The 26,247-nt window shown below is 42.4% G+C and overlaps 3 protein-coding genes and 1 non-coding gene across 7 annotated transcripts in view; 3 read left to right on the top strand and 1 right to left on the bottom strand.

The window, feature by feature from the left end:
* Positions 1 to 26,247, top strand: part of LOC118384359 (nuclear body protein SP140-like protein) — a 241,315-nt gene that overhangs the window by 101,167 nt on the left and 113,901 nt on the right. The window lies entirely within an intron of this gene.
* Positions 2,504 to 2,585, top strand: trnas-cga (transfer RNA serine (anticodon CGA)). Its single transcript has one exon. It is a non-coding gene; the product is annotated as a tRNA-Ser (tRNA).
* LOC118381976 (cilia- and flagella-associated protein 251-like) lies at positions 3,226 to 26,099 on the bottom strand. The gene is made up of 15 exons (XM_052518553.1): positions 25,956 to 26,099; positions 24,754 to 24,928; positions 24,247 to 24,534; positions 23,974 to 24,093; positions 22,224 to 22,357; positions 18,333 to 18,380; positions 17,997 to 18,045; positions 17,613 to 17,801; positions 16,803 to 16,942; positions 16,551 to 16,619; positions 9,538 to 9,664; positions 9,179 to 9,296; positions 8,911 to 8,985; positions 6,501 to 6,644; positions 3,226 to 6,289 (listed from the first exon to the last, which is right to left on the bottom strand). The coding sequence occupies exons 1-12, from the start codon at positions 26,097 to 26,099 to the stop codon at positions 9,259 to 9,261; spliced, it is 1,521 nt and encodes a 506-aa protein (XP_052374513.1). The 3' UTR covers positions 3,226 to 6,289; positions 6,501 to 6,644; positions 8,911 to 8,985; positions 9,179 to 9,258.
* LOC118384134 (nuclear body protein SP140-like protein) overlaps positions 26,022 to 26,247 on the top strand; it is a 112,339-nt gene continuing 112,113 nt past the window's right edge. For all 3 annotated transcript variants that reach the window (XR_008136430.1, XM_052518559.1, XM_052518558.1), the window contains exon 1: positions 26,022 to 26,167. The gene's annotated coding sequence lies outside the window, so the exon portion shown is untranslated. The remainder of the gene's footprint in view (positions 26,168 to 26,247) is intronic.

Here is a 26,247-nt window from a genome sequence, read left to right as displayed (position 1 = left end):
GTAGAACAGCCACTTTACAATAGTGCATCTAAATCTTTTAAGGGGGGTGAGAAGGATTACTTTATCCTATCCTAGGTATTCCTTAAAGAGGTGGGGTTTCAGGTGTCTCCGGAAGGTGGTGATTGACTCCGCTGTCCTGGCGTCGTGAGGGAGTTTGTTCCACCATTGGGGGGCCAGAGCAGCGAACAGTTTTGACTGGGCTGAGCGGGAACTGTACTTCCTCAGTGGTAGGGAGGCGAGCAGGCCAGAGGTGGATGAACGCAGTGCCCTTGTTTGGGTGTAGGGCCTGATCAGAGCCTGGAGGTACTGAGGTGCCGTTCCCCTCACAGCTCCGTAGGCAAGCACCATGGTCTTGTAGCGGATGCGAGCTTCAACTGGAAGCCAGTGGAGAGAGCGGAGGAGCGGGGTGACGTGAGAGAACTTGGGAAGGTTGAACACCAGACGGGCTGCGGCGTTCTGGATGAGTTGTAGGGGTTTAATGGCACAGGCAGGGAGCCCAGCCAACAGCGAGTTGCAGTAATCCAGACGGGAGATGACAAGTGCCTGGATTAGGACCTGCGCCGCTTCCTGTGTGAGGCAGGGTCGTACTCTGCGGATGTTGTAGAGCATGAACCTACAGGAACGGGCCACCGCCTTGATGTTAGTTGAGAACGACAGGGTGTTGTCCAGGATCACGCCAAGGTTCTTAGCGCTCTGGGAGGAGGACACAATGGAGTTGTCCCAGCCGTGATGGCGAGATCATGGAGCAGGGCAGTCCTTCCCCGGGAGGAAGAGCAGCTCCGTCTTGCCGAGTTCAGCTTGAGGTGGTGATCCGTCATCCACACTGATATGTCTGCCAGACATGCAGAGATGCGATTCGCCACCTGGTCATCAGAAGGGGAAAGGAGAAGATTAATTGTGTGTCGTCTGCACTAGCAATGATAGGAGAGACCATGTGAGGTTATGACAGAGCCAAGAGTGACTTGGTGTATAGCGAGAATAGGAGAGGGCCTAGAACAGAGCCCTGGGGACACCAGTGGTGAGAGCGCGTGGTGAGGGAGACAGATTCTCGCCACGCCACCTGGTAGGAGCGACCTGTCAGGTAGGACGCAATCCAAGCGTGGGCCGCGCTGGAGATGCCCAACTCGGAGAGGGTGGAGAGGAGGATCTGATGGTTCACAGTATCGAAGGCAGCCGATAGGTCTAGAAGGATGAGAGCAGAGGAGAGAGTTAGCTTTAGCAGTGCGGAGCGCCTCCGTGATACAGAGAAGAGCAGTCTCAGTTGAATGACTAGTCTTGAAACCTGACTGATTTGGATCAAGAAGGTCATTCTGAGAGAGATAGCGGGAGAGCTGGCCAAGGACGGCACGTTCAAGAGTTTTGGAGAGAAAAGAAAGAAGGGATACTGGTCTGTAGTTGTTGACATCGGAGGGATCGAGTGTATGTTTTTCAGAAGGGGTGCAACTCTCGCTCTCTTGAAGACGGAAGGGGCGTAGCCAGCGGTCAGGGATGAGTTGATGAGCGAGGTGAGGTAAGGGAGAAGGTCTCCGGAAATGGTCTGGAGAAGAGAGGAGGGGATAGGGTCAAGCGGGCAGGTTGTTGGGCGGCCGGCCGTCACAAGACGCAAGATTTCATCTGGAGAGAGGGGGAGAAAGAGGTCAGAGCATAGGGTAGGGCAGTGTGAGCAGAACCAGCGGTGTCGTTTGACTTAGCAAACGAGGATCGGATGTCGTCGACCTTCTTTTCAAAATGGTTGACGAAGTCATCTGCAGAGAGGGAGGAGGGGGGGAACCTTCCTAGGGTTAGAGGCAGATGCTTGGAATTTAGAGTGGTAGAAAGTGGCTTTAGCAGCAGAGACAGAGGAGGAAAATGTAGAGAGGAGGGAGTGAAAGGATGCCAGGTCCGCAGGGAGGCGAGTTTTCCTACATTTCCGCTCGGCTGCCCGGAGCCCTGTTCTTCTGCTTTCTTCTCATCAATTTCCTTAGATTCCTACTGCTGTGATGGCTAAGTGGTTTAAGCATTGTAATTGAAGTCCAATATATTCTCCCTGTACAGTTTTCAACTCTGCTTACTGGGTGATGATAAAGTAGACCTTTAATAATTGGGTCTATCTCCTTTGAATTTAAATTGTCCTTACTTTATGTGCTCGTCCCACCATTGAAGTGGCTAGAAAATTGCTTTTTTTTAAACTTTGCTTGAAAAAAATGTCAACTAGGCAGTTGAATTTGGATAATTTTGTCCTTGTGTGAGGTAACTCAGAAAGCTGTGATTGCAGAATGGTTAAATCGTTGGACTCAAAATCCATTGGGGTTGCCCAGTGCAGGTTTGAACCCTGCGAGCAGCGCTTTGACAATCCACTCTTTATTTGTAACATGTCATTGGGGACTTGATATGGATAATGCTTGGACATGTCCTTTGATTCAAGTGCTCAGAATGAAACTTCCATGACAAATGTTTCAAGTCAGAGGTAAAATGGACAGAACGAGATAGGGGACTGGCTAAGGGTCTGTAGGTAACAGGAGATGCTGTGATGGCCGAGAGGTTAAGGCGTTGGACTCGAAATCCAATGGGGTCTCCCTGCGCAGGTTCGAACCCTGCTCACAGCGCTATGGCAAACCAGTTTTCATTTGTAACATATCCTAGGTGACATGATATGGATAATGTGCTTAATCCATGGACTTGTCCTTTGATTCAAGTGCTCAGAATATTTTTTCCTTGACAAACAGTTCAAATATGCTCTTCAGTAGAAAGTTGAGTCTTTACAGAAGGAAAATGTACAGAATCAGATAGCCGACTGGTTAATGCCTGATTTTTAGCATAGCAAGCTGCGATGGCCTGTGCACAGGACTTTAGAAACAAGTGCACCGACAGGCAACAGCTCAACACGATTTTTAAAAAAGAGCGCAAGCCTTTATCGTTCGTTGAAGATCAACCAGTCGATCGATTGGTTGGTGACCACTGTGGTAGGCTAAACAGTCAAACAAGTAGACCTACAGTATGTTGCAGAGGTGAGACCAGTCATTGTTTTACAAGTCACAAGTAAGTCTCAAGTCTTAGCACTCAAGTCCCAAGTCAAGACAGGCAAGTCCGAGTTAAGTCAAGACCCTCAAGTATCAAGTCAAATCTCAAGACCGAAACTTTGAGCTTCGAGTCCTAAACAAGTCATAATGTGCTCTTCACCAAATGTAATACAATTTCATATTTTTAACAAGATTAATAGTACATTACATTTACGCAAATCATGAATGCTTTCAAAAATATCTATATATTTATTACTTTCCAAATAAACATTATATTTCAATTGAAATACCAGTTGAAGATGGAAGTTTACATACACCTTAGCCAAATACATTTAAACTCAGTTTTTCACAATTCTTGACACTTAATCCTAGCAAAAATTCCCTGTCTTAAATCAGTTATGATTGCCACTTTATTTTAAGAATGTGAAATGTCAGAATAATAGTAGAGATAATGATTTATTTCAGCTTTTATTTCTTTCATTGCATTCCCAGTGGGTCAGAAGTTTACATACACTCAATTGTCTTTAAATTGTTTAACTTGGGTCAAATGTTTCAGGTAGCCTTCCACAAACTTCCCCCAATAAGTTGGGTGAATTTTGGCCCATTCCTCCTGACAGAGCTAGTGTAACTGAGTAAGGTTAGTAGGCCTACTTGCTCGCACACGCTTTTTCAATTCTGCCCACAAATGTTCTATAGGATTAACGTCAGGGATTTGTGATAGCCACTCCAATACCTTGACTTTGTTGTCCTTATGCCATTTTGGCACAACTTTGGAAGTATGCTTGGGGTCATTGTTCATTTGGACAAAGCTTTAACTTCCTGACTGAGGTCTTGAAATGCTGTTTCACTATATCCACATAATTTTCCTACCTCATGATTCCATCTATTTTGTGAAGTGCACCAGTCCCTCCTGCAGCAAAGCAGCCCCACAACATGATTCTGCCACCCCCGTGCTTCACGGTTGGGATGGTGTTCTTCGGCTTGCAAGCCTCCCCATTTTTCCTCCAAACATAACGATGGTCATTACGGCCGAACAGTTCTATTTTTATTTCATCAGACCAGAGGATATTTCTGCAAAATGTACGATCTGTGTCCCCATGTGCAGTTGCAAACCGTAGTCTGGCTTTTTTTATGGAGGTTTTGGAGCAGTGGCTTCTTCCTTGCTGAGAGGCCTTTCAGTTTATGTCGATATAGGACTCGTTTTTACTGTGAATGTAGATACTTTTATACCTGTTTCCTCCAGCATCTTCACACGGTTCTTTGCTGTTGTTCTGGGATTGATTTGCACTTTTCGCACCAAAGTACGTTCAACTCTAGGACACAGAACGCATCTCCTTCCTGAGAGGTATGATGGCTGCGTGGTCCCATGGTGTTTATACTTGTGTACTATTGTTTGTACAGATGAACGTGGTACCTTCAGGCATTTGGAAATTGATCCCAAGGATGATCCAGACTTGTGGAGGTCAATCATTTTTTTCTGAGGTTTTGGCTGATTTCTTTTGATTTTCCTATGATGTCAAGCAAAGAGAAGTTGAGTTTGAAGGTAGGCCTTGACATTCATCCACAGGTACACCTCCAATTGACTCAAATGATGTCAATTAGCCTATCAGAAGCTTCTAAAGCCATGACATCATTTTCTGGAATTTTCGAAGCTGTTTAAAGGCATAGTCAACTTAGTGCATGTAAACTTCTGACCCACCGGAATGACCCACCAATGTAGGCTTGTACACAATCGCCCAACCTTAACACACACACACACTCTCTCTGTGTGATTACAGTAGGCTAACGTATGTCATTGGTTTTAGGAACAGCAGTAACATCAGGCAGGATTTAGGCTACCAACTGCCTTGCCAGTTGGAGCTCAATCTTGGTTCCAATGATCACGTTCCCGCACTGACTGACTGTGTGGAGGCTCATTGATTTAACATTACGTTAGCCTACATGATACAACAGTAAAGTAATAAAATATATAGCTGTCGGCTATCTTTGCCACGACTTACTATTCTTTGTGCAGCTTTAAATGTCAAACAAAGTTTGAAATTGTTGCGCTTCCGTCTGTAACTTTCTTCCCGCTTGTTTTGCAAGTTCGAATCCGTTTTTCTTGATACAGAGTTGTCTTTATATCCGAAAATAATAATTCCGGGTATCATCTTTCCAAGGGCTCCATCTGAATTCACCCACTGACGTTCCTCTGCACTGCCACGCACAACTTTTTCTCAGTTGATTGGCTGCTGTCCGATTCAAACTGTAATTTGTTAAATGAAGAGTTGATGCGCTGCACACTTTTTTTAACAGCATCATTTTTCATATTTGGGCTTCGGGAGGGAATCAAGTCAGGTCGAGTCATAATTCTCAAGTCCAAGTCAAGTCACGAGTCATTGGTGTTAAAGTCAAGGTCGAGTTGCATGTCATCATATCTGTGACTCGAATCTGACTCGAGTCCCATTCATGAATCCCTGGGCCTAACCAGAAGTAAGAAGAATGGAAGGTAAGGACTTCTAAAGGCTCTTGCACGAGAAGTTAGGAAAGCAACATTTACTGTGTGAAATGCAATGTTATCACCATCATTCTATTTCAATTATCATCACACACCCATTTTGACTGCTAGCAGCCACTAACATTGAGTGGCTGCTGACAACATAGTGACTCAACTCCATTCACTTTAATAATGGGAAAATGGATGTAAAATGTATCACTAGCCACTTTAAACAATGCCACTTAATATCATGTTTATATACCCTACATTACTCATCTCATATGTATATACTGTACCCTATACCATCTACTGCATCTTGCCTATGCCGTTCTGTACCATCACTCATTCATGTATCTTTATGTACATATTGTTCATCCCTTTACACTTGTGTGTATAAGGTAGTTGTTGTGGAATTGTTAGGTTAGATTACTCGTTGGTTATTACAGCATTGTCGGAACTAGAAGCACAAGCATTTCGCTACACTCGCAATAACATCTGCTAACCATGTGTATGTGACAAATAAAATTGGATTTGATTGGATTTTGATTTGATTTAGAACAAATGAAAGAAATTCATGAAAGGACTGGATGGATAATAATGTACATGCAAGTCTGTATGAAGGCTGTATAGAAAGACCATTGCATGGTGAATATTCCCTGTTGTCTCATAGTGAGATAACAGTACAGACTTGATGAAGGCTCTACTGGCTGTTGGATGCAGTTGGATGCTGAAGCTGGATGCTGAATGTACTCTTGAACTCTCTCTCAAATAGATCCTTCAATCTTTCGCCCATCACACAGTACTCTGCATTATCCTTCAGAAAAAAGACAGACACATTTGTATAGAAAACATAATAAACTAGTAATGCATAAAACACAACTCATTTAGCCTAATTCATATTTGTTATGGATTAAACAAAGACACATTGTTAAAGTGTTATTCATGCATTAGCACAATTCCAAGATTTGTTAAAAAAAATGTTGCCCGAAGTCTTCACATTGGATACTGCAGTAGTGCAGTCTTACCCTGTTAAATGTGGCACAGTTGGTGAAGATAAGCAACACATCAGACACAAAGTGTTGCACCGACTGGTAGAGATTCTGCTGCAGCTTCTCCACAACCCTGTCCAGCCATATAGGGGTCTTTATCACACTGGTGTAGTTTCTCACCTGGCAATGAAACATACAGACGGAGATAAACTCAGCAAAAAAAAAAAAAATCCCTTTTTCAGGACCCTATCTTTCCAAGATCATCTGTAAAAATACAAATAACTTCACAGATCTTCATTGTAAAGGGTTTAAACATCGTTTCCCATGCTTGTTCAATTAACCATCAACAATGAATGAACATGCACCTGTGGAACAGTCGTTAAGACACTAACAGCTTACAGATGGTGGGCAATTAAGGTCACAGTTATGAAAACTAAGGACACTAAAGAGGCCTTTCTACTGACTCTGAATTACACCAAAAGAAAAGTGGCCAGGGTCCCTGCTCATCTGCATGAACGTGCCTTAGGCATGCTGCAAGGAGGGATGAGGACTGCAGATGTGGCCAGGGCAATAAATTGCAATGTCCGTACTGTGAGACGCCTAATACAAAGCTACAGGGAGACAGGACGGACAGCTGATCGTCCTCGCAGTGGCAGACCACGTGTAACAACACCTGCACAGGACCGGTACATCCAAACATCACACCTGCGGGACAGGTACAGGAGGACAACTGATGGGTCAAATGGAGGTCATGATAGGGGCTGCACCAAATGTTTGATGTATTATAATAATTGATTATGCATATTTTGTATTAATAGAAGGGGAGGGGCTATGGTATGGGACCCCTCCTCTACGTTTATATGGTCCTAGACTACAGATTAACAATATATATATTCATTGTAAGGTTTTAGAATTGTTCCACAGTCTTTTCTAAGTCTCTGCCTCTTATTAAGAAATGGTCTGTGAGAAAGCATTTCAAAGATAAACAAAGAGCCCTGCAGGGGAGTAGAAGAGATAAGAGGCTAGTCAGACATACCTCTATAAATCAACTTGTGGGAGTGGACATTTACTGTTGAGGCCTTAGAAAACACTGGAACTATTGTATCTCTTGCAAGTTTGTATAGCTGTGTATGCATGAGCTTGGTCTGAGGAGTAGCAGGTAATGACGTATGCAGTGACATCACAGGGGGTTAACTACAAGCATGATAAAAGCAACTTGGACTTTTCCTATGGTGCAGAACTCATGAGACATCAGTTATATGTGTGATATTTGATCTTTGACTTCTGTCTACAGCTTTATTTGGATTAAAATTGTTAGGATTTATAAGTGCACGGTTTGAGTGTTCCTTATTTGTTATTAAGTAAATAAAACGGAGCACAGGAAAACGGAACCAACTCAACAACAACTGCCGAGTTACACCAGGAACGCACAATCCCTCCATCAGTGCTCAGACTGTCCTCAATAGGCTGACAGAAGCTGGACTGAGGGCTTGTAGACCTGTTGTAAGGCAGGTCCTCACCAGACATCACTGGCAACAACATCGCCTATGGGCACAAACCCACCGTCGCTGGACCAGACAGGACTGGCAAAAAGTGCTATTCACAGACCAGTCGCGTTTTTGTCTCACCAGGGGTGATGGTCGGATTCGCGTTTATCGTCTAAGGAATAAGCGTTACACCGAGGCCTGTACTCTGGAGAGGGATCGATTTGGAGGTGGAGGGTCCGTCATTGTCTGGGGCAGTGTGTCACAGCATCATCGGACTGAGCTTGTTGTCATTGCAGGCAATCTAACGCTGGGCGTTACAGGGAAGAAATCCTCCTCCCTCATGTGATACCCTTCCTGCAGGCTCATCCTGACATGATCCTCCAGCATGACAATGCCACCAGACATACTGATCGTTCTGTGCGTGATTTCCTGCAAGACAGGAATGTCAGTGTTCTGCCATGGCCAGCGACGAGCCCGGATTTCAATCCCATTGAGCACATCTGGGACCTGTTGGATCGTGAGGGCTAGGGCCATTCCCCCCAGAAATGTCCAGGAACTTGCAGGTGCCTTGGTGGAGTGGGGTGACATCCCATAGCAAGAACTGGCAAATCTGGTGCAGCCCATGATGAGATGCACTGCAGTACTTAATACAGCTGGTGGCCACGCCAGATACTGACTGTTAATTTTGACAGTCCCCCCCTTTGTTCAGGGACACATTCAATTTTTGTTAGTCCAATGTCTGTGGAACTTGTTTAGTTGATGTCTCAGTTGTTGAATCTTATGTTCATACAAATACTTACACACACACACACACACACACACACACACACACACACACACACACACACACACACACACACACACACACACACACACACACACACACACACACACACACACACACACACACACACACACACACACACACACACTCACGAGAGAGAACCAAGCAAACTTACATTGATACAGGGATCTGCCACAATGATGTGGTCCTTGTCAGCTTGGTATAGACACAGCAGGAGGTACTGGCATTCCTGTCAGAGTAAACACACATTTATGTGACTAGTCAAAGATTGTTTACATTTAAGTGAATCATTATTTAATGTCAAGTATATGTTGATGGTTATAATGGACAGACTGACAGATAGATAGATATATAGATAGATTGGTCCAATTTCCTGTCAATCAATGAAACAATGGTAGCAGTCATTTGTTCAGGCTCCTTACCAGTAGGTGGTCAGAGATTCGGCAGGTCAAGGCTTCCTGGTATGTCTTTTGACTGGGGTAACGCCACGGCTGACTGGCCCTCAGTACACAATATGTACACACCCACGGAAGATTATCCCTATGATTACACACACACACACACACACACACACACACACACACACACACACACACACACACACACACACACACACACACACACACACACACACACACACACACACACACACACACACACACACACACACACACACACACACACACACACACACACACACTAAGCTGACAGCTAAGTTTACCTACACAGAACAAACAGACCTCTCTTGTATCAATCTCACTCTCTCATCAACTGTTCTCACCCCAGCATAGTGTCATCCACATTAGGAAGATGACATCTCTGATGGAAGGAGCGAGACACTCATCACAGCATATCAAGCTGCCCTGGCTTCTACAGATGAAGCAGTCGTCATCGTTATCCTGATCATGCTGCCAAGACAGAGAAGAGAGGAAGGTAAGAAGGAATTGAAACAAACAAGCACCAACTGCCTGTTTGTGTGTTAAATATCGTACAGATTGATTTCCCACACCCTCGGGTGTAAAACAAGGAGACTCCTGATCACCGATCCTGTTTGCTATGTTTATTAATGATTTGACAAAATAAATGTAAAAGTTAAATACGAGAGTAAGATATATAGTGGTGAAATGCTGATTATATTATTTTGAAGGCAGAAACTGAACAAGACCTGCGGAAAATTATATTAAGTACGGTCAATTGGTGTAAAAGATGGAGACTCGTGATCAATAAAAACATTTAAAAAACTTCAAATGCATTTTAGAATACCAAGTAATAAGAGAAGTGTTTTTCAGTTTTAGTGGAGAAATTCTTGAGTTTACTAGCAATGACAAATATTTGTGTATTTATTTTGGTGAACGTATGACTTTCTGTACGGCACATCTGACCTGGCTGACTCAGCAAGTAGAGCTCTTGGGGGAGTCATAGGAAGAACAAAACCACTCAAAGATATTGGTTATGCCACTTATTCCAAACTGTATCAGACATGTGTATGTCTCCTGATCTATTCAGGAGGAGTGTGGGATGCTAAGAGGTATCTCAAAGCAGTACATGATTTTTTGCTTACGTGATTTTTTCCCCCACAAGTTTGCGCAATAACTGGGGACATGGTGAGATGGAAGGCCTGCATGGTGAGACTTTGGAATAGACTGTGGGATATGCCAATTGCCAGAATACCCATCAAAGTTTTTCAATGGGATCTCTTCATATGGGGAGCACGGGCAACTGAAATGTCTGGACTTTGCCAGCAGTCTGACATTGACCATTTGTTTGAAAACAATTTAAGCAAGACATAGATGCTCTTTTAATATATACATTTTTAGGAGGTAGATCAGCTTTAATATTGCAGATACATTGATAGAAGCCACAATCTAATTGTCTGCATCATTTTCAATCCCCCATATACTTTTGGGTAAATATACAGTACCAGTCAAAAGTTTGGACACACCTATTCATTCAAGGGTATTGAGTATTTTCTACAATGTAAAATAATAGTGAAGACATCAAAACTATGAAATAACTCATATGGAATCATGTCATAACGACACAGGGCGAGACCCAGATACAGACACCGGAGGCAGATGGTTCGGGTCTCTGATATTTATTGAAAAACAAGGGGCAAGCAAGAGACAGGTCGAGGACAGGCAAAAGTTCATAAACCAGGTGAGAGTCCAAAAGGTATGGGGCGGCAGGCAGGCTCGAGGTCAGGGCAGACTGAATGGTCAGGCAGGCAGGTTCAGTGTCCGGGCAGAGAAAGGGTCAGAACCCGGAGAAGTAGAAAAACACACGAAGAAAACATGAGCACAGAAAAACACGCTGGTTGACTTGACAAGACAAGATGAACTGGCAACAGACAGACAGAAGACACCGGTATAAATACACAGGGAATAACGGGAACAAATGGGAGACACCTGGTGGGGGTGAAGACAAGCACAAGACAGGTGAAGCAGATCAGGGTGTGACACATATAGTAACCAAAAAAGTGTTAAATCAAAATATATTTTAGATTCTTCAAAGTAGCCACCCTTCACCTTGATGACATCTTTGCACATTGTTGGCATTCTCTCAACCAGCTTTGTGAGGAATGCTATTCGAACAGTCTTGAAGGAGTTCCCACACATGCTGAGCACTTATTGGCTGCTTTTCCTTCACTCTGCGGTCCAACTCATCCCAAACTATCTCAAATGGGTTGAGGTCGGGGGCTCTGATTGTGGAGGCCAGGTCATCTGATGCCGCACAAACTCCATCCCTCTATTTGTTCAAATAGTCCTTACACAGCTTGAAGGTGTGTTCCACTTTGGGTCATTGTCCTGTTGAAAAAAATAAATGATAAATAGTCCCACTTGAAGCGCAAAACCAGATGGGATGGTGTATCGCTGAAGTATGCTGTGGTAGCCATGCTGATTAAGTGTGCCATGAATTCTAAATAAATCACTGAGTCTCACCAGCAAAGCACCCCCACCTTATCAAACCTCCTCCTCTATGCTTCATGGTTGGAACCACAAATGCAGAGATCATCCGTTCACCTACTCTGCATCTCACAAAGACACAGGAGTTGGAACCAAAAATTGCAAATTTGGACTCAGACCAAAGGACAGATTTCCAACGGTCTAATGTCCATTGCTCGTGTTTCTTGGTCCCAGCAAGTCTTTTCTTCTTATTGGAGTACTTTAGTAGCGGTTTCTTTGTAGCAATTTGACCATGAAGGCCTGTTTCACGCTGTCTCCTCTGAACATTTCATGTTGAGATGTGTCTGTTACTTGAACTCTGAAGCATTTATTTGGGCTGCCATTTCTGAAGCTGGTAACTCTAATGAACGTATCCTCTTTAGCAGAGGTAACCCTGGGTTGACCTTTTCTGTGCCGGTTCTCATGACAGCCAGTTTCATCATAACGCTTAATGGTTTTTGCAACTGCACTTGAAGAAACTTTCCAAGTTCTTCACGTTTTCCGGATTGACAGACCTTCATGTCTTAAATAAATTATAGACTGTCGTTTCTCTTTGCTTATTTGCGCTGTTATTACCATAATAGGGACTTGGTCTTTTACCAAACAGGGCCATATTCTGTATACCTCCCCTACCTTGTCACAACACAACTGATTGGCTCAAACGCATTAAGAAGGAAAGAAATTCCACGAAATAACTTTTAACAAGGCACACCTGTTATTTGAAATGCATTCCAAGTGACTACCTCAAAGCTGGTTGAGAGAATGCCAAGAGTGTGCAAAGCTGACATCAAGGTGAAGGGTGGCTACTTTGAAAAGTCTCAAATGTAAAATATATTTTTATTTGTTAACACGGTTTTGGTTGCTACATGATTCCATATGTGTTTTTATATAATTTTGATGTCTTCACTATTTTTCTACAAGGTAGAAAATAGTACAAATAAAGAAAAACTCTGAAATGAGTAGGTGTGTCCAAACCTTCGACTGGTACTGTGTATTTGTCATATACTGTCTTTTCCTTTATTACTTTCCCCTACCCCTATCATCCCTCCCCTAATTGGAGTAAACTAATAGACAACAATACATTCGCTTCTAATTCCAGTTTATACATACTCTATACATTTTACAGACACGGTATATTTTACATTAGTTATCTTAATTTGTATTTATTGTTTGTCCCACCCTTTAGCTCCCCTCAACCCCTCCAATCTATCTCTGAACACACTCCAGTTTTGTGGTGATATCTCACAAAATCCTGAACCCTTGTAGTTCCTACAGATTGAAGATAACATTGTTTTGCTAAGAGTATTATTATACTATTGATCGATTTGAGTACGACTTTTCAAATCACCCAGCAGTGCTATTTGCAGAGTTAGCTCCAGGCAAATCTTGTAATTCTTCATCCATTCCTGAATCTGCAACCAAAAACAAGCTAGATATGGGCAGTACCACAAAAAAAAGGTGATCTAATGATTCTGCCTCTTCGCAGCAAAATCTGCAGAACTGGGATGGTTATATCCCCCATATAATTTATATAACATTCGATTGGATGTAAGAATTGTATATAATAATTTAAATTGAAAAGGTTTTGAATCCGGTTGTCATTTTGGGAATTAGTTGACAAACCATTGGTCCTTAAATGAAACTGGTATACTTTTTATTTATCACTATTTTCTTCAAACCAATTTTGACAGACAAGTTCCTTACCTTCTCCCCCTTCCATTTGCCTCTTCCATTTTTGCGGATTTAGACACGATTAAAAAAAACAACTGACGACGCAATATGAAAATAAATGGGTGGAGGAGATTAAGCATCAACCCAAATTGAGAACCTTCTGTTAGATTAAGGGTGAATTCGTGTGTGAGAGATATATTATGTACAACCTACCTAAAAGCAAGAGATCCCTATGTGCACATGTAAGATCAGGGATATTGCCTCTGCGTATTTAAACAGGTGGGTGAAATGGAAGAAAAAAGCCTAACTATTGTGACTTCGAAGAGATAGAGAATAATATTTATTTGATCCTTTATTGCCCTTTCTACCAAGATACGCTTGCCCTTATTCCAGAAAGTCCACCAAATATACCCTGGCATTACTGTATGTGGCTGAACGATGAGGAGAAACTGGAACAGTTTTTGTCCATTGTGTATTTCCGTTTGCTGAATTGTTTTGATAAAAGCCTAAAAGAAAAAGGGTGACCTATTATTAAATGTAAAAAATATTCAGCTCCAGACAACTAGCGAAGTGCATATATGTATATTCAGTGCATTCGGAAAGTATTCAGACCCCTTCACCTTTTCCACATTTTGTAACATTATAGCCTTATTCTAAAATGTATTCAATTGTTTTTATCCCCCATCAATCTACACACATTACCCCATAATGATGAAGCAAAATCAGGTTCTTAGAAATGTTTGCAAATGTCTTCAAAATAGAAAACGGAAATATCACATTTATATAAGTATTCAGACCCCTTCACCTTTTCCACATTTTGTAACATTATAGCCTTATTCTAAAATGTATTCAATTGTTTTTATCCCTCATCAATCTACACACATTACCCCATAACGATGAAGCAAAATCAGGTTCTTAGAAATGTTTGCAAATGTCTTCAAAATAGAAAACGGAAATATCACATTTATATAAGTATTCAGACCCTTTACTCAGTACGTTGTTGAAGCACATTTGGCACCGATTACAGCCTCGTGCCTTCATGGCTATGACACTACAAGCTTGGCACACCTGTATTTGTGGAGTTTCTCTCATTCTTCTCTGCAGATCCTCTCAAGTTCTCTCAGGTTGGAAGGGGAGCGTCACTGAACAGACATTTTCAGTTCTCTTCAGAGATGTTCGATCTGATTCAAGTCCGGGCTCTGGCTGGGGTACTCAAGGACATTAAGAGACTTTTCCTGAAACCACTACTTTGTTGTCTTGGATGTATGCTTAGGGTTGTTGTCCTGTCAGACTGAGGCGAAGGTTCACCTTCCAAGGTCCTAAGTGCTCTGGAGCAGGATTTCATCAAGGATCTCTCTGTATTTTGCTCTGTTCTCTCGACCCTGACTAGTCTCCCAGTTCCTGATGCTGAAAAACATCCCCACAGCATGATGCTGCCACCACGCTTCACCGTAGGGATGGTATTGGCCAGTTGATGAGCAGTGCCTGGTTTCCTCCTGACGTGACGCTTGAGTTCAATCTTGTTTCATCAGACCAAAGAATCTTGTATTTCATGGTCTGAGAGTCCTTTAGGTGCCTTTTGGCAAACTAGTACACTGTCAACTGTGGGACCTTACCTGGACGTGTGTGTCTTTCCAAATCACGTCCAATCAATTGAATTTACCACAGGCGGACTCCAATCAATTTGTAGAAACATCAAGAATGATCAATGGAACCAGGATGCACCTGAGCTCAATTTCGAGTCTCATAGCAAAGGGTCTGAATACTTACAGTCGGAAGTTTACATACACTTAGGTTGGAGTCATTAAAACTTGTTTTTCAACAACTCCACAAATTTCTTGTTAACAAACAAAAGTTTTGGCAAGTCAATTAGGACATCTACTTTGTGCATGACACAAGTCATTTTTCCAACAATTGTTTACAGACAGATTATTTCACTTATAATTCACTGTATCACAACTCAAGTGGGTCAGAAATGTACATACACTAAGTTGACTGTGCATTTAAACAGCTTGGAAAATTCCAGAAATGATGTCATGGCTTTAGAAGCTTCTGATAGGCTAATTGACATCATTTGAGTCGATTGGAGGTGTACCTGTGGATGTATATATATATGCCATTTAGCAGATGCTTTTATCCAAAGCGACTTAAAATCATGTGTGCATACATTCTACGTATGGGTGGTCCCGGGAATCGAACCCACTACCCTGGCGTTACAAGCGCCATGCTTTACCAAATGAGCTACAGAAGGAGTTTGAAGGCCAACCTTCAAACTCAGTGCCTCCTTGCTTGACATCATGGGAAAATCTAAATAAATCAGCCATGACCTCAGAAAAAGAATTGTAGACCTCCACACATCTGGTTCACCCTTGGGAGCAATTTCCAAACACCTGAAGGTACCATGTTCATCTGTACAAACAATAGTATGCAAGTATAAACACCATGGGACCACGCAGCCATCATAACGCTCAGGAGGAGATGCGTTCTGTCTCCTAAAGATGAATGTACTTTGGTGCGAAAAGTGCAAATCAATCCCAGAACAACAGCAAAGGACCTTGTGAAGATACTGGAGGAAACAGGTACAAAAGTATCTATATCCAGAGTAAACAAGTTCTGTATCGACATAACCTAAAAGGCCTCTCAGCAAGGAAGAAGCCACTGCTCCAAAACCGCCATAAAAAAGCCAGACTACGGTTTGCAACTGCACATGGGGATAAAGATTGTAATTTTTGGAGAAATGTTCTCTGGTCTGATGAAACAAAAATAGAACCGTTTGGCCATAATGACCATTGTTATGTTTGAAGGAAAAAGGGGGAGGCTTGCAAGCCGAATAACACCATTCCAACCGTGAAGCACGGGGGTGGCAGCATCATATTGTGGGGGGTGCTTTGCTGCAGGAGGGACTGGTGCACTTCACAAAATAGATGGCATCATGAGGTAGGAAAATTATGTGGATATATTGAAGCAACATGTCAAGACATCAGTCAGGAAGTTAAAGCTTTATCGCAAATGGGTCTTCCAAATGGACAATGACCCCAAGCATACTTCCAAATTTGTGGCAAAATGGCTTCAGGACAACAAAGTCAAGGACTTGGAGTGGCCATCACAAAGTTTAAACTTGTGATTGGCTGATTGGTAAGTGGGTGCCGCTGTGTTCGTGAGGGTCGAGGGGGAAACTTACCCTGTCTTTGGCTGTAGGGCTGCACAGCTTGCACTTACACAGGAGAGAGTGAATGACCAAGATCTTACTCTGGAAATGAGAAAAAAACAAAGACCTTTTTGAAGAAGATAAATGTTTTCATCACAGGTCCTTAAAGACCTTGCAGACTATCTTAAGCCATTCCTTGTACAGTAGGTTGGTAAGTGCCAAACACACATCATTTCCCCCTCATCTTTCTTCCTCTCTTTCTCTCTGTTCTCCTTCCCTCTGTACCTTGATGAGGAGGCTGAGTGGTTTCCCGTCCCACTGGATGTCGTTCTTCCAGGAGGGATCTTCCAGAGCTGACTCCCCCTTCACAAACTCCACCGGGGTCATCCAGCGCAGCTCCGTACGGATGCTCTTTCCACACGACCCTGGGGCAACAGAGAAGATAGGGGCAGAGCAAACTCAGATGAATCCAATATGGGTCACTACAGCTGACCAGAGTGACATAGGGCTATGGTAAAATAACTTGTGGTGTATTATCGATAATATTACGTTTATTTTTGTGGGGACATTTTCAGTACAAGTGCCGGTTTTAGTCAGTCAGCACATTTTTGACCATAGTCCCTGTACAGACAGACAATGAGCACATACAGAGCAGAGAGCAACATATGACAACTAACACTTAGTACGCAGACAGAAAGAGCAATAACACAAAAAAGCAACCAAACAAAAGACAGAAAATTAACAAACCAAATCTACACACCTCACAAACTACAGACAGGTTGAGTGTTGCACAGTTATGTGTGTCTGAAGGCAGTGAGTTCCAGACATGGGAAGCTCTCACAGTGAAAGCCGTCTGACTGAAGGTGCTTTTCCTTAAGGGAACTATATAGTCACCTCTCATGGCAGAACTTGTGGATCTGCTGAAATGGGTTTTCTGCTTGATAAAAGCACTAAGTGGGGTCCGTTTTTGAGGTGCAGCCAGAGAAAGAGGGTTGGCAACATGTAAAAGTGTCTCCAGTACCTTCAATCGTTTCAAAGACATGGCAATAGCTATAGAATGTTGCTTATTAAACCTTCTGAGAATAAAAATTGTACCTGATGCAAACCGATCCTTATGTAGCATTCCATTGATGGCTCCACAGGTGACATTGAAGACAGACTTCCTCACACCACAATGGCTGCCTCCTGTACTGCTCTCTCCAGCAGTGTTTGCCTGATCTCTTCTCTCTCCTTCCTCTCTTTCCTGCTCAGCTTCTTCTTCCTCCTCATCATCCTCCTCAGATTCTGAAGTAAAGATAAACAAAGAGGTTTAGGGAAAGATGGTTTACTATATAAGTGTAAAGGGTCAGGCCTGTGTTATTCACAAAACCATATAACAACAAAAACATAAAGTTAGAGAGACAACACCATCCCCTTTACCAGATAGTCATGTCTAAAGAATTCAGAAAGATTCCATTGAGTTGTGATTGGTGTACATACCTGTGATTGAGCCCGCTGATTGGTTGAAGGGAAAGCGTGCTCTCTTGGCCTAGATTTGAGAAAAGGGACAGACCAGTTGTACATATATCAGTTACATAATAGACTCTTTATATAATATGGTAAGAACATGGACAAATAAATTATCATTGACCAAAGTATGATCACGCACAATCAATATAAATTCATGCCCGTATAAATGTCAAAATATCAACGGCTATTGTCAAGTTTAGACAACATGTACTGAGACGCTGTGACGAGGCAGCACTTAACCTATAGTCAAATGTAGTGTGGCTGTTAATCCAGAGGATGTGGTATATTGAAAGATTGGTCTCCTACCTGTGCACTTTTTCTTCTTTTAAAGTCTGGTGAAGTTAAATGGCCTTCCTGAGGTGGGTGGGATGGTGAAATGAAGGGGGAGAGAAGGGGGAACAGACATGCCATTCAGTCACTCAACACTTAAAATAAATGTCAGTGAAATACCTGTACAGTTAGTTTCTTTACAGAAAAATAAAAAGGGTATAATGTGTAGCTATAGTTTGTTGCTCTGTCTGTCCCAATTTTCTGCTATATGTATGATAAACTGATATGCTTCCCCGGAGACCGGGGTTGGTTGTCTTACGGTTTGGTTGTCACAGTGCTAATTACTCCCAATCTAAATGGAGCTGTGTAATATTTTTTACATTAAAATGTGTGAATTCTTTGAAAGAACTCATCCACCTGGTTGATTCATGTCAGCATGACAAAATATTGAGGTGTTTTATGTTTTTCATATTTTTTTTAAATGATTTAGTAAATGTTTGAATTATGGGAATATCAGTCAACACGTACGTTTGTTGAAAAGGGGTCAAGGGAGAGAAATATTTTAAACCTATTTATCTCGCTCTGCTATGTGCATCTTGATAGCTGTCACTCAAATGGTAAGGGACTGAAGCTCATTGGATAGAACTCTAATTGCTAGGGGGCTTGTCCACATTGGGGTAAATGTAGGGAAAATTACACCACACAGATCCCAGGAAACAATCCCTTTTATACTATGGATTTCATGATTAATTGAGGTAATAGAGTCATTCTGCTCATAGGTTATGCATGTGCGAACTACACATTGACACATCCAGCCCAAAGTGGGAGATTGAAAAAAAAGCTTACTAGTCGCCAAAGTTGCAGAGCATGTCTTTTCAACCAAGAAAGCCTCCCGAGTGGCGCAGTGGACTAAGACACTGCCCTGCAGTGCTATAGGCGTCACTACAGACCCGGGTTTGATCCTGGGCTGTATCACAGCCGTGATTGGGTGTCCCATAGGGCGGCGCACAATTGGCCCAACGTCATCCAGGTTGGAGAAGGGTTTGGCTGGGGGGATTTACTTGGCTCATCGCGCTCTATCAACTCCTTGTGGCGGGCCGGGCGCCTGCAGGCTGGTGTACAGTGTTTCCTCTGACACATTGGTGCGGTTTGCTTCTGGGTTAAGCGGGCGGGTGTAAAGAAGTGCGATTAGGCGGGTCATGTTTCAGAGGACGCACGGCTCGACCTTCGCCTTCCAAGCCGGTTGGAGCGATGGGAAGTTGGAGCGATGAGACAAGATTGAAATGGGAGAGAAAAAGGGGGTAAAAAAATAAAATAATAAAAATGCTTGGCTATTTCTATGAATGTGTTTGCGATATTGTTTCACTTCTTGTTACAAAAGTAATAAGCTACTAGCAAACATTGTGACAACCAACCCCATACTGTGTGACATCCAACTGGGGCTGGTTGTAAACAAGTGGGAAGAGTGTGTTTGATGGCGTATCAAATCGAAAGACATTTTATTTGTTACGTTTCGTAAACAACAGGTGTAGACTAACTAATGGATCCATTTCCAACCATGTAGAATTAAAGATAATTAGGTCATTGAGGTAGCTATGTAGTGTAGGTAGGGGTAAAGTGATTAGGCAACAGGATAAATAGACAGTAGCAGCAGCGTATGTGTGAAAGTGTCTGTGTGTGTTAAGGATTAACATGAGAAACCGGGATCCGGAACACTCTTCACATTTCCCCCAAAAAATATAATGACATTTTCCCGCAACATGAGCAGCATCAGATTAACAAAAAATAAAATAGCACATTATCCTAGCAGGTTGTTGTATGGAAACCTTTAGCCTAGCACATTTACTTCAAGGTGGCGCAGTATTTCCCGGGACTCTCAGGATAATTATGAATTATTCCAGGTATTGAACATTGGTAGATTCCCTGGAAAATATTCATCCCCATTGGGTGTATGTAGTGTGTGTGTACGTGTGTCGGGTGTCAGTGTAAGTATGTGTGAATGTGTGGGTAGAGCCCAGTTTGTCTGGGTAGACATTTGATTAGATATTTAGCAGTCTTGTTTATAATTATTATGGCTTGGGGGTAGAAGCTGTTCAGGGTCCTGTTGGTTCCAGACTTGGTGCATTGGTACCGTTTCCTGTGCGGTAGCAGAGTGAACAGTCTATGGCTTGGGTGGCTGGAGTCTTTGAAAAAATGTAAGGCCTTTCTCTGACACCGCCAACCCAGACAGGAGGATCACATCAGTGACTCAACCCACTAAAGTGACGCACCCCTCCCAGGGACGGTATGAAAGAGCCCACGTAAGCCAGTGACTCAGCCCCTGTAATAGGGTTAGAGGCAGAGAATCCCAGTGGAAAGAGGGAAACCGGCCAGGCAGAGACAGCAAGGGCGGTTCGTTGCTCCAGAGCCTTTCCGTTCACCTTCCCACTCCTGGACCAGACTACACTCAATCATATGACCCACTGAAGAGATGAGTCTTCAGTAAAGACTTAAAGGTTGAGACCGAGTTTGCGTCTCTTACATGGGTAGGCAGACCATTCCATAAAAATGGAGCTCTATAGGAGAAAGCCCTGCCTCCAGCTGTTTGCTTAGAAATTATAGGGACAATTAGGAGGCCTGCGTCTTGTGACCGTAGCGTACGTGTATGTATGTACGGCAGGACCAAATCAGAGAGATAGGTAGGAGCAAGCCCATGTAATGCTTTGTAGGTTAGCAGTAAAACCTTGAAATCAGCCCTTGCCTTGACAGGAAGCCAGTGTAGGGAGGCTAGCACTGGAGTAATATGATCACATTTTTTGGTTCTAGTCAGGATTCTAGCAGCTGTATTTAGCACTAACTGAAGTTTATTTAGTGCTTTATCCGGGTAGCCGGAAAGTAGAGCATTGCAGTAGTCTAACCTAGAAGTGACAAAAGCATGGATTATTTTTTCTGCATCATTTTTGGACAGAAAGTTTCTGTCAGGAAGTTCAAGATCCAGTTGCAGAGAGAGGTGTTCAGTCCTAGGGTCCTTTGCTTATTGATGAGCTTCGAGGGTACTATGGTGTTGAACTCTGAGCTGTCGTCAATGAACAGCATTCTCAAGTAGGTGTTCCTTTTGTCCAAGTGGGAAAGGGTAGTGTGGAGTGCATAAGAGATTGCGTCATCTGTGTATCTGTTGGGGCGGTATGCACATTGGCGTGGGTCCAGGGTGTCTGGGATGATGATGTTGTGAGCCATGACCAGCCTTTCAAAGCATTTCATGGCTACTTTTTAACTCAGGCTCCCAGCATTAGGGAACATCCTGCACCCACCTAGAAAATCTATGGGCTAAAAAACCTAGCTAAACAACATTAACTGACATGGACTAGTTGATCTGACGAAGAAAACTGATGATGCACAGCCCAATGTCTAAGTTTCACCTTTCAAAAGTAAGTTGACAGCCGGACTGAGCTCCAAAAAAATACGTATGTGAACACACTTTCCAGCTGGTTAGTGCATTTTCTGAGTATGCCTCTTGGTAAAATGTCCGGCCCTGCGACCTTGTGAACATGAACCTGTTTAAAGGTCTTACAGTGACTCCGTGTTGGAATAAGATGAGGCTAAAAAGGGTCCCCATTTCAACCCGACCTTGGTGTTTCTCCTAATATTGAAAAGTCTTGTAAAATATGCTGGTGCTGAGAAATACACACGAGAGTAAAAAGTGTGACAACCAACCCCAGTCTCCTCTATATGATATTGTATATGATACAGACCTATATATATATCCCAGAGTGTAGTAGTGTATGGCAACATTGTCCAAATAACATAGGCCTGATTAGAGTATGAAAAGTGACCAAGCTGTTCAACTTTTCTGTGTTTTATTTGATGATTTTAAATCAATTGTATCCACGTCTGGTTGAATTGTGTTTTTAAATGGTCAAATAAATCAAATTAAAATATATGCTGTACCTGGATCAGTTTTCCCAGAGTGGTGCCTCTACAGCGCATACTGTACTTCCAGTTCTTACTGCTCTTCTTCCCCCCAAACTCCTCAAAGCCACTTGGGGTGAACCAGCGACCCTGGACCACAATGCACCTCTCCCCTGAAACAAACCAATGAGGAAGTCAGACATCATACACACCACCACAAATGAAATACAATGCAAAGTGAAATAGACTGTAGTACCCATGTGCCTGACTGTAATTGAAACCTGGGTCTCCTGCATCACAATACTGTGTTAACCCACTAAAGACTATGCATTAGATCTGGGCCCGTATCCACAAAGGGTCTCAGAGTAGAACATTTATCGTAAGTGCTGATGGGTAAACATAAAAGCTATGCATTTAGTCATAAAAGTCACACCATGCCGACAGATACTTTGTACACCTCATAAACAGTCCTAACCAGTTAAGGGTTATCAGCAGGTGTCTTGATAATAGAAAAATGCAGCAAGTCTGTGGTTCCTGCCCCACATGCAATTACTTTGGAGTTGTTAAAATAATGTTTTAATATTTCTATATGATCAATCCATAAATAATATAGACCTACGGTGCATGTAACAGTATGTCTTGAGCTTTTGACAACGATTTCACGAGAACTAATCTACAAGTATATATATACTTATAAACACTAGGCTAATAAATAAACCCGTTTTTCTGCGATTTCAAGTTATCCATTTGGAGAGCAACATCACTTTGTTACAAAACAAAATGTCTAAATTTGGCAAGTGAAGGCATCGAGGGCTTATGTTGACTTGTGTTCGATGGATATGATAGATCGTTCAAACGTTGTATGCAACATTATCGGCAAGTGACTTAATAATAATGTTGTCTCCTGTGGCAAAGCAATTCAGAGTTGTTAAATGGGAGTGACGAGTGTGTTGATATAAAGGTAATCTTGTGAAAATAATTAACTTTTAGAAACCATCAGAAGAATAAAAAACAGGTTATATATGCCAACATATTAGAGTAGGAAGAGTGATCGTGCCAGGCGAAAATTATATTAAACTTTTTACTTTTGCAACATTTGGCTAGTGTCAGATTCGGCGTGGTTGTCTGAAGCGCGTTACCTATAGAGTTCACAACCGGCAATGTCTCATCACGATTGGTTATTCCCCATCATTTGCCACATTGTCAATGAGCATCATCACTATATTTCCTTTGCTCAAAATGTTGCGATTCCACGCTGAGATAAACTTGATTTGAATCCTGGCTCAGAATTGGTCTGGGCAATATTTTATGATATCCTAAAACCTACTGTGAGTTGTCTTTTGTTGTTTTATTGTGTTTTGTTTTAACAGGATTCCTAGGACCTTTTCTGAGATGCTTTGTGGATATGGGCTCTGGTCTCTGGGTTGGATAAATTTAACCACTCTCAAATTCATCAAATACGCTATGGGTGCAAAGACTGAACATCCATACTATTAACATTCTAGTTTTAACCATGTTTTGAGGGTTTGTTTACATTTACTTTGTTAACAAACATTGGAGTTAAACAAGCTTATATTTTGTTCTAATGGGGTAAGACAGTTGAACTAAGCTCATGAGGCATTTGTAAGTTCTATTCATCAACAATCAATTGATACATATCATAAATGTCCAGAAATGGATGTAGCAACTGCAGATTGCCCCTTTAAGGTCTCAGGCACGGTTATTGGGACCGACCCACATCCACCGTTACACAGAAACACATCACATTAAGTACATTGTTACGACCTACCTTTGGCCAGCTTGTTCCTGACGAGAATGCCTTCTTTGTCCCCACAGGTGACTGGGAGCTGGGTCTTGTAGATGGGCCAGGTCCAGATGTCATCTTTCTCCCCCTTCCTGGAAGGAAAACCTGCATGGGGACACATTCCGGACAAACATTAAGATGTGACTTGAAATTAAAAATAAACATATTTCACCCCCCAAAAAGGTTACAGAGGGACTTTAGACTTTCTGACTCAAGTCCTCTTCTTTCCCAGAAGGCAGCATGAATCCTGGGACTCACAGTTGGTCGGACTCTGAACTTTCCTCTTCTGACTGGGGTTGGACTGGGTGGATGTGCTGGGCTGCTCTTCCTCAGCACTCTCACTTCTCTCTTTCTGTTTACTATTTTTCCTTCTTGTCTTCTCCTCTTCTACTTCCTCTGAAGCCTTCTTCTTATCCTCCTCCTCCTCTTTCTCCTCTTCCTCCTCCTCTTCCTCATCCTCCTCTTCTCCTTCAGCTGAAGCCTTCTTTTTATCCTCCTCTTCCTTCTCTACCTTCTTTGGCAGTTTCTCATAGAATGTGAACGACCCTACATGGGATTGGAGGCAACATTTAGTAAACCATGCAACCTAAATAATTTACAACTAATTTAAACAATTAGAATATACATTTGACAGGGCATTGAACCTCAACGTCTAAGTATCCACCATTGTGGCTACATTTATATTAAACTAGGAATTAGAATTATATACTGATATTAACTTATGCAAACGAATGCAATAATAAGAGTGAAGACTCCAGAACTGACCGTCCAGCAGGCGGTTTCGGAGCAGGCGTAACGTGGGGTACTGCAGCAGGAGGTGATCCCTGAACACACAGTTCCAGAACACCTTGATGCTGTTGGGCCTCTCTGCCTCCACCCAGTCCAACAACTGGTACACACCCTTCTCCCTCACCTCCTTACTCCTCATCCCAATCAGCTTCTGCAGGGGGGGTCAAATACAAAATTATGGTCCAATTTGTGGGGGTTGTCAAATTAAGGCTGGAGTGGAGTGATAGACTTGATTCTCTAGAAGCAACCACCACCTCAATAAGTTTATGTGACAGACAGGAATTTATGGACACACATCAGGCCTTATGGATCAATGATCATCAACTCCAATTTCCACTCGTACAACATTCTGAGACCTGTTACTACCAGCTAGCAATAGGTCAGTAACTGGTGTTAGTGTACACAGTACACTCAAGATCATACAAAATAGGATAAATAATTTTACCAAATCAATTCTGTAGACTACAATTTGTTTTGTTACACAGTTTAATCAGGGTTTTATTCAGTAGAGTATAGTAGAGCACAGTACGATACAGTACAGTATAGTTTACTTCAGTAGAGTACAGTTGAGAACAATACAGTAAAGTTTAATACATTAGAGTACAGTACAGTTTAATTCAGTAGAGTACAGTTTAGTTCAGTAGAGTACATTAGAGTAAAGTAGGGTACGATACAGTACTATACTCTACTGTGCTCTGCTGTTTTGAACTATACTTTACTTTTATTTACTGTACTGTACTCTGCTGTGCTCTACATTACTGTACTGTGCTGTCCAAACCTGTGAAACATAGATGTCTATGATAGGTTGAGATATCTGAACCAATCATAGACATCTGTCAATGTTTGGGCCAAATCCTGACAGGACCAAATCTGAACCAATTGTAGATGTCTATGTTTAGGCCAAATAAAGGCCTTCCTCGACTAGATGTCTGTGGACGTTGAAATCAAGGCCAGTACAGACCTGACCAAATCTGAACCAAACATTGACGTCTGTGATTGGTTCCGATTTGGTCCAATCCAGAACCCCCCTCCCCCCCAAAAAGGGGACAAAAAGGACACACAAAAAAACATCTAGAAGACGTCGGCGTGGGTCCGTGGTTGATAGGATGTAACTTGCTTAAACCTTGAGTGGGCGGGTGTTTGTATAGAAATTTAGCAGTCCAGTCTACTGCTCTCACCTTGTACATTTCTTCCGGAATGAGGTGGTGGTCTCGGAGCTGGTTAAGAAATGTGTGTGGTTGATCCATGCACGACATCTCCGTCCTACTACAGCGGAAAAACCGCAGTAACTCCTCATCGGTCAGAAAATCCAACGGGTCCATTGGCGCAGATGCAACTGCAACTCTTCAATACAGTTTTCTTTGTCGAAACAAAATCCAATATTTACCAGGTCATTGAATATTATTAATAGTTGAATAATGAACGATCCGGTTCATATTGGTTTGCATATATATATATATATATATATAT

The sequence above is a fragment of the Oncorhynchus keta genome, chromosome 5, assembly GCF_023373465.1.
Source record: "Oncorhynchus keta strain PuntledgeMale-10-30-2019 chromosome 5, Oket_V2, whole genome shotgun sequence".
NCBI classification, from domain to species: domain Eukaryota; kingdom Metazoa; phylum Chordata; class Actinopteri; order Salmoniformes; family Salmonidae; genus Oncorhynchus; species Oncorhynchus keta.
This window is presented reverse-complemented; position numbering and strand designations above follow the sequence as displayed.

What these genes read in the sequence shown, in the direction of transcription:
- LOC118381976 (XM_052518553.1), bottom strand. Translation starts at nt 26,099, where the DNA reads ATGGACCCGTTGGATTTTCTGACCGATGAGGAGTTACTGCGGTTTTTC. An exon ending in AGTTCAGAGTCCGACCAACT is followed by an intron (nt 24,094 to 24,246) that starts GTGAGTCCCAGG and finishes GTCCCCATGCAG; the next exon opens with GTTTTCCTTCCAGGAAGGGG. An exon ending in CTCTGGGAAAACTGATCCAG is followed by an intron (nt 18,381 to 22,223) that starts GTACAGCATATA and finishes CACCCACCTCAG; the next exon opens with GAAGGCCATTTAACTTCACC.